The sequence below is a fragment of the Pleurodeles waltl genome, chromosome 7 (genome assembly GCF_031143425.1).
Source record: "Pleurodeles waltl isolate 20211129_DDA chromosome 7, aPleWal1.hap1.20221129, whole genome shotgun sequence".
NCBI classification, from domain to species: domain Eukaryota; kingdom Metazoa; phylum Chordata; class Amphibia; order Caudata; family Salamandridae; genus Pleurodeles; species Pleurodeles waltl.
In genome coordinates this window covers 41,195,391-41,210,331 of record NC_090446.1, presented here as the reverse complement: position 1 = coordinate 41,210,331, position 14,941 = coordinate 41,195,391, and the positions used below count along the sequence as shown (strand labels likewise).

The 14,941-nt window shown below is 42.9% G+C and overlaps 1 protein-coding gene across 1 annotated transcript; it reads left to right on the top strand.

The window, feature by feature from the left end:
• Window positions 1–445: 445 nt before the first annotated feature.
• Window positions 446–1,372, top strand: LOC138246785 (olfactory receptor 1F1-like). The gene has a single exon (XM_069201547.1). It carries the CDS (start codon window positions 446–448, stop codon window positions 1,370–1,372), a length of 927 nt encoding a protein of 308 aa, XP_069057648.1.
• The last annotated feature ends 13,569 nt before the right edge of the window (window positions 1,373–14,941 follow it).

The following is a 14,941-nucleotide window of genomic DNA, read 5'->3' as shown; positions in this document are numbered from 1 at the left end:
CCACCCATTGAATACTTCCCTTGGACAGAAATCACAAGGCAGTGTATTGAGCTACCTTTCATTACCCTAGACTGATCAAGCCATGAAGGGCCACACAAGGTGGCCTTGCATGGCTTGACAAATCTCAGTCAGGTTGTGCTGCACACGTGCAGCCCCTTACATGGTCCAAGGGGAGATGCAAAAGCATGATAAATATTCCCTTGTGCATTTTCTTTATTGAGAACCTTTTGATCCTAAATTGAATTATTTTTTAGAACTCTTTTCTGCAATAGTGACAACATAATGATCTTCACAATTTTTAATTCATTTTTAGGAACTATAGTGCAAACACTGTGTTTCCGACAAGCAAACATCCATCTGCGAACGAGTTGGCAACACATTCACAGTTCTCTTCTATTCAATTTCAGTTTTTCTTCATTTTAAGCCAATCTACATGACGGGACAAATGGACTCATCAAATAGCACCTCATTTGATAAATTCTTAATTGTTGGATTCTCAAATTTTCCAGAGATACAAGTTCCAATATTTGTATTTTTTGTACTAGTTTATTTGACAACATTGACTGGAAACCTTCTTATCATGTTAATAATATATTCAAACCCCTGTCTGCACACTCCCATGTATGTCTTTCTTACAAATTTGTCCTTTACTGACATTTGTTGCACCTCAATTATATTCCCAAAAATGTTGGCCGAATTCTTCCTGGAGGGCAATTATATTTCTTTAAATCAATGTCTGTTGCAAATATATTTTTTTGGGTCTATGATCTCCACAGAATTTCTTCTGCTCGCAGTTATGGCTTATGATCGCTATGTGGCCATCTGCCATCCATTACGGTACACAACCATCATGAATGAGACTGTTTGCATATGTCTGTCCATTACATGCTGGGTTGTTAGCCTCCTGGATCCAATACCACACATAGCATTAATATCCCAGCTCTCTTTCTGTGGATCACATACAATAAATCACTTCTTCTGTGATGTTACTGCCCTGATGAAGCTTTCTTGTTCCAGCACTAGCACCATAGAGTCACTTTCCTACATAATTGGTGCAGTTCTGTGCGTAATGTCATTAATTTTAATCATTACATCTTACTTGAAGATCATCTCAGTCATTCTGAAAATTAATTCTACTGTGGGGCGTCGGAAAGCCTTTTCTACATGTTCCTCCCACATTACTGTGGTCATTTTATTCAGTGGATCCTTGTCGTCTACCTATATTCGGCCAACATCTTCATATTCAATAGAAGACAGCAAAATGTTGTCATTGTTGTATATCGTTGTTACTCCACTATGTAACCCAATCATATACAGTCTGAACAACACAGAATTAAAAAATGCTCTAAAAAAGAAAAAGAATACAGCATAGGAAAATGTAATGGGTCAACAGAAAAAACAAGTTCCTTTCATTTGAAATTGTGTCCAATGACTCGGAAGGGGGTTAGTAAAGTGCTTTCATCGCAGTTTCCTAAGAAAAAGAGAGAATAAAGTTTATTTTAATGTATACATCTGTACTAATGATTTTGGGATGGCACTAACTACACAATAAAGTTTGTTGTTGTTGTAAATCAAAAGCTCAGAAAATTGGAAAGGAGTATATGTGTTTCTTGCTGTGTTTTTTACCTTGTTGATGATAAGGTCTATATATTTAGTTCTACTGCTTCCTTGCACTGGTTGAATATTTTTCCATGTCCTGCTACCTCATCTCTGAAGACATTAGGACTGGTTGGTATGCTGGAAACCTGTGACAAAACATTAAGGGTCATATTTAGACTCTGTTTGCGCCGAATGTGTGTCAAAAAGTTTGACGCACATTCGGCACAAACCGTGCACCATGTTTATACTATGACGCCCGACTCCACGAACGTCAAAATTCCTCCATGTGCATCATCTTTTGGATGCAGGAAACTGCCTTGCGTTAATGACATACAAGGTAGGCGTCCCTGTCCAAAAAATGACCTTCAGGCCTGTGTGCCTTACTTATATTCCTGCGTCATTTTGAGGCACAGGAGGGGCGGGCCTTAAAAAAATGGTGCACAGCCTAATGTGCGCTGCTTTTTAACGCCTGGGTGAGGGCAGGCGCTAAGGGACCTGTGGTTCCCAGGTAAGTACCATCCCAGGTAAGTAAAGGTAAGTTCAGGTCAGTGTTATTATTTTTTTTAACGTGGCATAGGGCGGCCTAATTTGAGCCCCCCTACATGCTACTGTGCCCAATGGCCATGCCCAGGGGACAGAAGTCCACTGGCATGGCCACTGGGCAAGGGGGCATGACTCCTGTCTTTGCTAATGTGGGTTGTGTGTCAAAATATTGCTTATGTCCGGTTTGAGCCATGATTTTTGACTCAAACCTGACTTGCACCATTTTTAGATGCACAACCCCCATTTTCCCCTACGCCGGCTAACGTCAATCCTTAAATATGGTGCCCGCATGGCGCATAGGAATGGCGTTAGCCGGTGGTACATTTTTTTACTGGTTTGCCTCAAAAAGTATCAATATGGGCCTAAGTATTCTTTAAAAAAAAAAGAAAAAGTGGGCAACTGGATGACTTGACAAAGAAAGAGACCTTGGAGGTGAGGTACGCCAAGAACTGTCTCGAAGAATGTGAAAATGTGAATTCACATTCTTTGAGACAGTTCTTTGTGTATCTCACTATAGTGTCTATGGCTCACCCTCTTTTTCTCTCAGCATGAGACTAATACTGCTCCTAATTTGGTTTTCCAAGGTAATACAGTAGAGGCACTGTTCTTTATTCTTCCACTTCTTTATAAATTGTGATTTTGTTGGTATTACAAGTGCTCAATCAAGAAGAACTGATGTTCCATGACGGACTGGTCTGGAACTTCTACAACTTTGTATACATACAAAAAATACTTGTTGGGACTAAGTTTGAGTGTTATGGCTTGGCTTTGGTATTTGTATGACGTATTCTGTTTAACCTTGTAGATTAAATGATCCTTTCTAGATATACAAATCTCTGGAAATGTTCTGATGAAAAAATCAGCAACTGGACATTCACATGTCATACAGTCTCCATGTCCATTTTAATTTGACATAGCTAGTCCATAAAACATCCCTTGTGCTTCCACCTTGGACCTTTCACTTACAAATGGGAATTCTACTTCAAATATGTTACATAGGTATGCCCTCCAATGTTAGTTCCGGATGGTAGCAAAAGCATCACTTTGCAATGCACTATTGGACCACAATAATTGCAATCATACAAAAGCCTGTGTTTGCCTTCAGGTACTTTCATCTGTTCTGAACATAACTGAATAAGCAGACGAAGAGGTCAGGAAAAAAACTTCATTTTTTTAGTTAATAAATCCGAACCTCCCTTCATCCTGGCCATTGCCTGGAGGTACAGTTAGAATTACTGTGCCAACCCCAGCAAACTAACCTAGGGAGAGTGAATATTGTAACTCAGTTAGTCATTCAAAGTGCAGAATTGCTGTTGTTGGAACTTCATACCCATGAACATTTCTAAAACTAATAGGCATGTGTACAAGAAGCTTTTTTCACTGCTGCATCTTTTTTTATACAGTGGGGGTGCATCAGTGCTCCATATTCCCAAAGTGACACATTAGGCATAATGTGTCACTTGTCCTTCTCCTGCTTTGTTTTTTACCTGCGCTACAACTGGCTGTGTCAGCTAACATTAAGGTAGGTGATCCCCTTTAAAATCCAAAGCAGAGTTGACACATACATATCTACCAGTTTATGGGAAAGTGACGCATCACTGAAAAATGACACCCAGAGTCCAAATTCTTGGGCATTGGTCACCCAGGTGCATAAATGACACATTGGCACTGGTACATAAGCAGACCAAACCCAAAGCACTTTGGCAAGCTCAACTATGCCATGGAGCTATTCATTCCTCAGCTCAGAGTAAGAGAAGATGCGACCACCATCATCACCACCATCTGCATCACAACAGAGGCAACGCAGGGGAAAGGAGTGAACATACCGGTATAGGACTTCCCTTATTGACCGCAGGAAGAAGGAGTTCATTATCTATTACAGGTTCAGGAGAAAGTCCATTCTCTAACTCCTGTACCAGATTGCACCAAGGTTGCAGACAGTATCCCAGAGGTGCACCAACATCCTTCTGCAGGCCAAACAGATAGTAGTACTCCACATGCTGGCATCTGGCTCATTCCAAACCATCACAACCAGAGTGGCAGGAATATCTCAGACATCCTTTTGCACGTTCCTCAATGCCATCATAACCCTACCACCCCAGTACCTCATGTTCCCTAACACACAGTAGAAACAACTTGAAAACCAACAGGGCTTCTACCATTGCTGAATTTCCACGTGTGTTGGGGGCAATGGACTGCACTCATGTGCAACTGATGCCTATGCTGCTACATCCCACCTGTACCACAATAGGAATCATACATATTCCATCAAATTGCAGGGAATAGTGGACCATCTGGGGATGTTTACCAATGTACTGGCAAAGTACCTTGGGAGTGCTCATGATGCATAGATCTTCAGACATTCCATAATAAACGAGCGCTTAAAGAATGGAAGATATAGGAATAGCTTACTGGTTGGTAAGTACATCTAAAGCACATGACCAACCTCATGACAGTGAAATATGTTGGATAAAACAGCCAGATTTGTTTTGGGAGAATGAGACAGTGCATATAGCAGTTGTGGGGCTCATATAACCCTCCAAGTCACATATGCTGAGACTTGCTAAGCCACTGTGGGACTAATGCACAAGAGGTTTGCACTGCTGGAGCATCAATTTCCATGATGCTCTGGTGGAGCATCTCTCTCAATCTTGTCTATGAGGCAACGGAAAGTCACCCTGTGTGCCCTTGCATGGCCTCATAGGTATGGTGTAAGGCAAGGTGGTGCAAAGTGCCGCATTGCCTTACTCTATGTCAAGGATGTGTTTCAAGGGGCCTGCGGTGGATTTTCCTATGCGACACCAATGTGCACTTCCCCAAGGGAAGTGTAACAATGAGAAATACATTTATTTCCCCTCATCATTTCCTCTTTCTATGTGTGCTCCATTCAATAGCACACACAATATGAGGAAAAATGCTCCAAAGCAGGCACAGCAGCACCACTGTACTAGGGTGGCTGTCTTGGAGCTAGTCACCAATCTGTGATCCTATGTGATCCTATGTATGTAGAGGGAACACAAATGTGCAGTTTCTTAGAAAGGTAGCACATCCCTGCCCTTTCCTTCTGATCAATGGCAGCACAACTAAGTGACTTCCTGTGCTGCCCTGTGGCAACAACTTGTAAATGAGGCCATGTGTTTGTCTCAAAATGGTAGAAAGAAAGATCCTTAGCAATGCAACACTAAACAGAATGCTGTGTTTCAACACAGTGTTGAAGAAAGGGTCTTCATTTCTGTTGCCTCTATGTCCACAGGTAACTCGCATGGTTATGAGACCTGTCATGTATCCAGTACCTGTGAAACTTAGAAGGTTTCATAATTTTTCCTCTTTACAAGTCATGTGTACCATGAAAAATTATATTAGTCATCATATACACACCTGCCATCCTATGTGGGGTCCATTATGTTTCACACAAACCTACTCTATCAGTCCTCCAAGAGTTCAGACTGTGCAGAAAGTTAGACCCACATTCACAAAGTACATTCACAGGACATCCACGCATTTACTATTTAGATAATGTGCCTGCCTTGGTGCAATGCTGCCCATTGTCTGCCAGTGCAAGCCGAAAACCTAGGACACTGCATGATATTAAAAAACATGTCCTACAATGTCCTCAATCTGTGAGGCAGGGCAGATTTGAAAATTTACCAGTTGCACTGTATAGCATCAGACTCCCACATATCTCTTCCCTTGTGCACTATCAATATAATGGACACAGTGCACTGCCATGTGTAGAATGTCATGTCCCACAATGACATGCACTCACTAATCTACCCATGACAATAGCTAATGAACAATAGTGATTACTACTCTCACATCCAAATTAGTGTGAAGGAATGAGACAACATAATCTGCACCGGCTAAATATAATAAAATCAGGCATGTTTTAGTTCTCAAAAGCCAATAGTAGTCCCAAACGAACACGATAGCTAACTGACTTACTAGACTAGTAAAGATGCACCACGTTCATTGCACTGGCACTCACAAGTATTACAAATACTAAGTGTGTCACGCAGGACAGTGTACCTCTATTTGTAGTACAGTGTGAGTCATTCCAAAAAATTAAAGTGCATGTATGCTAAACCCTGTGAGTACATGTCCCATACTGGTTTAAAAGTGTATAAGTCATTTGGACATATAACAGAATGTACATAAATGTGGGCACATCACCCATCATGATCACTGACTGATTGTTCCCCTCCTGTCTTTTAATCTTGTCAACATCAGGACAGTGTGCACTCTACAGGCGACATAATGCAATAAACTGACTCTCGTGAAATGCAATAATTCATGCATTATATATTAACGCAGTATCTTATCCTTTTGCATTGCAGAGATTCATGTTAAAACATCATTAATACTGTTTACTATATATTGCTCATTTTCAAGGCTTTGCTGCAGTATTACAAGGTGTGGTTAGGGTGTGGTCCCTATTCTAAGCCTTTCTAGAATCCCTTCCTGCAGCCTGGCTGGGTGTGTCACGTGGGCGGGTCCTGGGTCTATTTAAAGGACCCAGCCCAGCTCCATGTGCTCACTATTCAGAGGTCCAGGTGCAGAGCAGCAGCATTTTCCTGAGCTCCTGTTCTGAAGGCCTACCCAGGATTTCCAGGCCCTGGCTTAATTTCCTTGGTGATCTTCAAGCAGGGCGGTAAGCGGATGTTGGGTTAGGCCACCGACTCTGTTTTCAGAAATACTCAAGATTTGGGCCTTTTGGTTACATCGCGTGTGCAATTGTTTTCTTGGCATTTAACCCCTGCAGTTCGGATCGGCAGATTGCGCAATCATATTTTGCCATTTAAACCTTGATGGTTGCACTATTCATTCTTGGCATTTAACTTTCACAGTTCGGATCGGCAGAGTGCTCAATCGTATTTTGACATTTGGATCCTGATGGTTGAATCAATGACAGAGTGTGAAGGTCATTCTTGGCATTTAACCCTTGTGTTTCAGATCGGCAGAAAGCGCGATCATTTCTAGACATTGAAACCTTGATTCACATTTTTGATATTTAAAGTGTATAGTAATTCTTAAGCAATTGCATCTTGAAGATCTAGACAAAGTACATCCTTGCAGTATCATTCATGAGCTTTTCACAGTTTATTCCAAAAAAACAATGTGTTCATTGATTACTGTTAGAGTGTGTCTTTGCAGTGTCATTCATGAACCCAATGCAGAGTATTCCTGAAAACTAATATGTTTATTGATCACTGATATTAAGCAGTTTCTATTCAAAGAAATAACTTGATTTAGTTCAAGGTTCTGAGGCTCAGGTTGTATTAAAAAGAAACTCTCATATGGATGTTTGCATACCCTTATTTATTTTGCAGGTACTCAGAGCTAGTAAGGTTATGATGAATGAAGGCTCTTGATCATTCATGTTATCAGTCCATAGCTATCCTAAACAAAGCTTATGAAAGTCAAAGTGCATAATCTGATTATTGTGTTCTTAACTTTCCTTCCACAGGTCTCCTTCCACGCTGTTCCCAACCTAAAACCCCTTCCCCTACTTGGCCATTCTTTTAATCTGTGCTATAATGGCTAGTAGAGTTTGGAACTGCCAAGAGTTGGACATATTGGGAACAGGCGCAAAACCCTGAGGATCCAGACTCCCTGACAAATCTGACGAAAGATATGGTCTGCAGCCAATGGTCATGCCCCCATACCCACAGCCCCAGACGGATGTCCAGAAGAGTTATACCCATGCACTTAGCAGGACCCAGTCCATAGTGGAGCAGACCTTTGGAGTCATTAAGTCATGCTTTCACTGTTTTAAGAAGTCTGGGAGAAATTGCTCTACTCCCCTCCCTTGGTATGGAAGATCATACGTGTGTGGTGCATTTTGCCCAATATATGTGTGCTTACCAATGTCCCATGGGATGAGGGAAATGAGGACCATGAAGGTCTAGAGGATGGTGATGAGGAAGATGAGGGCCAATACCAAAATGTATCTACAGTTGTGGGACACGTCGGAGAGACCAAATTGTGCAGAACATTTTTTTAGACCCATGAGCCACATCAAGGGATCACAAATATATGGACTACATGAACAAAAGTTACTAAAATGCCAATACATTTATGAACACTACCATTGTGTATGCAATCTTACTACATAGCCACTGTAAACATCAAAACACTCACATCACACATGATAGTACTTGGCACACAAAAAAGGTATGTAGTAATGTGTAACACACACCGATGATCAACACCTTTTAAATCCAAAAATGTGTGCATGTCAATAACCTGTGCCAAATGCATGTCCATTGTGAAGATAGACACCAAATAAAGATAGCAATTTGGGACAGTTTGGACAGGTCATCATAATGTATGATTTTGCAGTGTACTGACATGAGATCTCCAACCAAAATCTAAATGGTTTGCTAATATCAGTAGTATGCAATGACTTTGTGTATGTGTTGTACATCTAGCCGTTTGTGCAAATTCATGCTTGTGGAGGATAGTAGAGTTAACTCATAGTCTGAAGACTGTGAACTGAGCAACATAGTATGTGGATGGGAACACAATCCAACCCATACAGTCTACATATGCTACATGAATGTCTTCAGGTGCATATTAAATTCATTGTGTTGTCTCACATCACACATATTGTTAGAAATGGGGTCTTTGGTTGGCAGTCAGGTTACCCCCTGTCGAAGCAAGGACCCTCACTCTAGTCAGGGCTAAGGAGAAACACACCTGGTTAACCCCCTTTAACCCCCTTGGTAACTTGGCACAAGCAGGCAGGCTTCACTCAGAATCAATGTGGAAAGTATTTATTCCAACACATACAGTAATACTGTGAAAACACTACAAAATGGACACCACGCCAGTTTAGAAAAATAGGTAATATTTATCTAATCATACAAGACCAAAGCGACAAAAAACCAACATATACAAGTCAAGATATGAATTTTCAAAATAATAAGATTCTTACTCCATAGAAAACAATGGAAACGTTGAATTTACACAAAGTACTTCGTTTGCATCAAAAATAAAGCTGCACGGGTGAGCGTGCATTGGAAAAGTCAGCAATCTGTTGATTCCTTACTCGCAAGTGAGGCCCTGCGTAGTTTCTTCTCCGGTCTGGTCAGCGATGCGTCATTTTTTCCCCTTACAAAACAGCAATGCGTTGATTTCCAGACAGACACCTCGGGTCCCGGCAGGCTTTTCATCGATTTTTTCATACCCAGCTTTGTTGCATTTGAAACCCAGTTGCACAGTAGCAGAAAACTTTGCTATGTGAGGTTTGCGTCATTATCAGCAGCCGCAAGCCAGTGTTGTGCATACTTTTTCTAGTTGCGATGCATCGATCTCCCAACTGCAATGCAGATGGGCCTTTGATTTTAGCAGCGAAGCCGGTGGCACATCATTTATCAGCTGCATTGCAGATGGTGCATCGAAAATGTCCTTGCATGCCAGTGTTTGCATGGATTTCAGTCGTCTTCCACCAGCTTCACCTTTCAAGGGCCCAGGGACTGAATGGGGTACCACTTGGCACAGCAGGAGTCTCTCCTGAGAGTCCAGGTGCTGGCAGAAGAAGTAGATGGCCCTGAAACTACAACAACAGGAGACAAGCTCAATTCAAGCCGTTGGAGATTCTTCTTCAAGCAGGAATGCACAACAAAGTTCAGTCTTTGTCCCCTTTCACAGGTAGAAGCAGAAACTGAAGGATAGCACAACAAAGCACAGTCACAGGCAGGGGTAACACTTCTCCTCAGCTCTTCAGCTCTTCTCCTTGGTAGAGGGTCCTCTTGAATCCAGAAGTGATCTGATTTTCAGGGGTTTTCGGTCCAATACTTATACCCCTTTCTGCCTTTGAAGTTGGCAAACTTTAAAGGAAAGTCTCTGTTGTTTACAGGATCCTGCCTTGCCCAGGCCTGGGTCCAGACATACCAGGGGGTTGGGGTCTGCATTGTGCGAGGGGGGCACAGCCCATTCAGGTGTAATTGACCACGCCTCTTTCTACTCTACCTCAGATGACCCATCATGATATGCGGGCTACACCCCAGCTCCTTTTGTGACACTGTCTAGAGGGAATTCACACCCAGACAGGGAATCCACAAACTGCAGAGTCACAGAATGGTTTAAGCGAGAACATGTCCACTTTCTAAAAGTGGCATTTGCAAACCAACAATTTAAAAACCACCTTCACCAAAATGTGTATTTTTAAATTGTGAGTTCAGAGACACCAAACTCCACATTTCTATCTGCTCCCAAAGGGAATCTGCACTTAAATATTTATTTATTTTAAGGGAGCCCCCATGTTAACCTATGAGCAAGATCGCCTTGCAACTGTGAGAGCTGAATCAGTATTTCACTGTTAGGACATGTAAAACACATTACTACATGTCCCACCTTTCAACATACACTGCACCCTGCCCATGGGGCTACCTAGGTCCTTTCTTAGGGGTGCCTTACATGTAGAAAAAGGGAAGGTTTGGGACAAGCAAGTGGGTACACTTGCCAAGTCGAATGGGCAGTGCAAGACTGCACACACAGACACTGCTGTGGCAGGACTGAGCCATGTTTACAGAGCTAATCATGTGGGTGGCATAACCAGTGCTGCATTTGATTTCAGGCCCTAGGTACTCTCTAGTGGACTTTACTAGGGACTTAATAGTAAATCAAATATGCCAATCTGGAATACGTCAATTACACACACAATTTACACAGGGAACACTTGCACTTTAGCACTGGTCAGTAGTGGTAAAATGCCCAGAGTACCAAAAACAGCAAAAACAGAGTCCAGCACACAGTCAAAACATGGGAAGCAAAGACAAAAAAGACAGGGGAGACCATGTCAAGGATGCCTGGCCTAACACATATGAAAGCAGACTTCATTACTTTGCCAGTGCAAGAGTGGCTACCTAGTACCAATGCTTCCACATTTGCCCCACTAAGCAACTGTATCTTACCATGTTGGTGTGTTGCACTCAGATACAAAAAATGGGTTCACTCCTACAGCTACATTTATGTGTGAGTATAAAAACACAACATTTACTCAGAAGCATTGATAAATGCAAGGTAAATCCAGCAAAGGAACCATGCACTTATGCATTCCGGGTCATAGTGGCAGAAGTGTCAATAAATGCCCAAGAAACCATCTTGTGAGAATACATACCCACATCTAAGGTCAAGTAATCCTGCAGTGTAGCTAAATGAGGTGATGCATGCCAAAGGCAAACATACTCATTCTTGGAATAAAGCCGACTAGTTTTGGCCACCCAAGCTTGATATGGTGGTTGTTGGTTATCACTCTATGGTAACTGTTCATATGCACAAAACAACATGTGTCATATATGTCTAGCCACAATCCTTACACATCTAGACAATCAATCTGTCCCCTTAGATGCCACATATTCTGTAGACTGACTGAACCAACCTGTGTATGTCATTTGCTGTTAGAGTAATGTATCCACAAGAAATCCTAGGATAGCAATGTATACAGAAATGGGCCTATGTACTACAGCCTGGTGCCACTGGTGTCTCACTAATTTTGGACCTCAGATGGCACAATCCTTTCAACTACATCTATGAAGCCCCACTAAGTCACCATGTGTGGCTCTTCAGGGCCTCATAGCTATGAAATAAATCAAAGCACTGCAGTAGGCTACCTTGGTTTACTCTGTGTCATGGGTGCATTGCTGGGGTCTTGTGGGCGTTTTGCAAGGCAACACTCATGGATAGTCAGGATGACTCATGTAAATGAAACCTAGCTCATCCCTTGGTAGCTTGGCAACGAGCGTCAAGGCTTAATTTAGGAGACAAAGCATAAAGCATAAAGCATTCAAATATCACAACACAGCAATTAAATAAAACACAGGAAACAGTTTAAAAATCCAAAATCAATTTATAAAAATAGGAAATATTCTTAGCTTTAAGATTACACCAACACAAATAAAATCGGATAAGGGGAACCAGCGATATGAATTTTTAAAGAATTATTGCTTTCTAGAGCATAGACACAAAAAGCACCAATTTGGTCATCTGGTCGCACTTCGACTGGGGAAAAGTCAAAGTTTAAGACCGATCGCGATGGAGCCCGGCTCGGCTAAAGCCCGCGGGAGGCCTCAGTCAAAAGTTTACCTTAGGACTTAGGGCCTGATTCTAACTTTGGAGGACGGTGTTAAACCGTCCCAAAAGTGGCGGATATACCACCTACCGTATTACGAGTCCATTATATCCTATGGAACTCGTAATACGGTAGGTGGTATATCCGCCACTTTTGGGACGGTTTAACACCGTCCTCCAAAGTTAGAATCAGGCCCTTAGTCTGGAGATTTTCTTCAGCGGGACGAACCTGCCAGTCTAATCCAACCTCCTGGAACTCTTCCTCGAATACGTGTTGCAGAAGCCCTCGGCAGAGATTTTTACCTTCGGACTTAGTCATTTTTTCGAGGTGAAAAAGATTCAACAGTGGCAAACCTGAATCGTGATCCGACGTCCCTGGAGCCCTCCTCAGATACGCTGGCTGGGAGGTTCTGGTCAACTTCCTATGTTTGGACTTAGTCACTTTTTTTTGGGAGATTTTCTTCACCGGGACGAACCTGCAAGTCAGGCCGGGTCACGGTTGAGGCAAGCCGGCTAGAGTTTCCGCGGCAGGTCAGTTATTTTATGGAGCTTTTTTCCAAAAGTTCTCCAAACTTCCAGGAGCTCTGAGATGCTCCTTAAGGGTGGGGACTACAACTCCCAGAATGCACCTGGCACAAACTCCTCTTTGACCACTGGACAGTGGTCAGCTGATTGGTTGCTTCTGGAGTTGGTGCAGGGGTCTCTGGTTAGCAATTTTTCACCTGTAGCAAACAGGGAGTCCCTCCTTGAACCAGTTGAAGTCAGGACAAGTCCTTCTTGTGGTGAATCCCAAGTGTACAGGGTGCAGTTCTCCAGAGTGCAGTGTCCAGATGCAGGTCAGGGGTCCAGCAGGGCAGTCCTTCTTCTTCTGTAGTTCTTCCTGGTAGGGAACTGAGGTGTGGGTGCAGGTCTGCCACTTTTATCCTTGCTCCTGGGTGAAAAACAGGAGGGTCCTGGTTCTCCAATCAGGGGCAGGGCCCTTCCCCCTGTGATGACCACTTCCTGGGAACAGTGTCAAAAATCAATCCCAGGGAGCAATGTTCCTCAAAAATCCATTATGTCTGAAAGTGATTTTTGGAGGCTACATCTGGCTGAGCCCACCCATTGGTGTGGCTAAAAATCCTAAACACACCCCTCTCCTGCCCTCTCCTAATCTAATCGAGGGGACACCTAATTGTCTGGGTTTGCACAATGTGAGGGTGTTGCTGGGTTGCTCCAAATATCCTTCTCTGCCTTTGAAGACTAGTTTGGCAGCCCTCCCCCTTCCTGCTTCCCCATCTGCTGAGGGAAGATCTCCCCCCCAGGCACATCTCTTTGTGTTGAGCCAGGCCACATCACACTTCATCAAGGCAGCCTGGCCAGGCTGCCAGAGGATGGCCAATCAGGGCAAAGCAGAAAAAACACCTCAGGGGTGAAGTTGGCAACTTTTCAGGTAAGGTTTAAAATTCTTTACCTGAACTAGTTATATTAAATCCCACAACTGGAAGTTGTGGGATTTATCATAAGAATTAATTTGATACCAAACTTGTAGTATCTATTACTTAAAGGGATTTTTAAAATTAAAATAAAGTCTCCCCATTCTAGCCTATGAAGGCCATTCAGTACAATGAGGGAAAAAATAATTTGGCTGTTTTACCTCACCAGAGCTTATAAAACTATTTTTATAAGGTCCCTGCTCATAGATATATGGCAATTAGCCCTGGGGCACATAGGGCACACCTTAACGGTGACTTATATGTAAAAATAAGGTCGTTTAAGGCTTTGGAACTACTTTTAATTCCAAAGTCGTATTTGCATGTAACTTTAATTTAAAAGCAGCCAGCAAGGGAGGCCTGCCTTTAAAATGACAATGGGCACCTCATCAGTGCACCTGTGGGAACTTATAGGTAGGTTGACTTAGCCAATTATAATTAGCCTAATTTGCATGCTGATTTTACACAGAGCACAGGACCTGGGACTGGTGAGCAGTACCCAGGGCACCATCAGAGTCAGGAAAATGCCAGCAAAAAGTGAAAAATGGGGGCAAAACATTAGGGGGCCTCTGCAATCAGCCCTGTTCTCTCACAGAAATGCTTTAAATCTTTGTAAATATGGGGTAGTTCTGCCCTCTCCCTTTCAAGCAACGCAGAGTATTAACTAGGCTCACTGCCCTGGGTTGTATCAAAGATTTGTTAGCAGTACCCTTAACATGCAAGGCAAATTGAAATTGCTACTTTGTGTGCAAAAGCATTCACACCAGAGGCCTTATCATTGAAGAGCCATTGGAGCATAATCAGTGTTTGCACCTGCTTTGTTCTCCCCGGGGGCACTTTAAAATCATACAAGGGGCTGCAGGCACTTGTGTAGCCCCTTACATATTACTGATAGCACTGGCACACAGAGAGCCCCAGTGCTATCACCAAAGGGTGCTCACTCATTTGCAAGGTGCATGGCCCCATGCCAATGAGAGAATACATTTTCCTCTGCATCTGCGCCACATTATTGACGTGGGAGCAGAGGCAAAGAAGATATCAGGAGGCGCAATGACAGTGCGCCACCTAAAAGGTATCGTACTGATTGGGTACCCCCTGATGGCAGCTCTCTTGAGGGGGAAAAGTGTAATATATGCCCCCCCAGGCAACCCTTGCAGGTAGATGCAGTCATTCACTGCTTCAGCCTGCCATAAAAGTGCAGACACGTTGCCAACTGTACAGTGAAACACAGTGCAGCTTCACAAAAGCAGCTCAGT

What these genes read in the sequence shown, in the direction of transcription:
- LOC138246785 (XM_069201547.1), top strand. Translation starts at nt 446, where the DNA reads ATGGACTCATCAAATAGCACCTCATTTGATAAATTCTTAATTGTTGGA.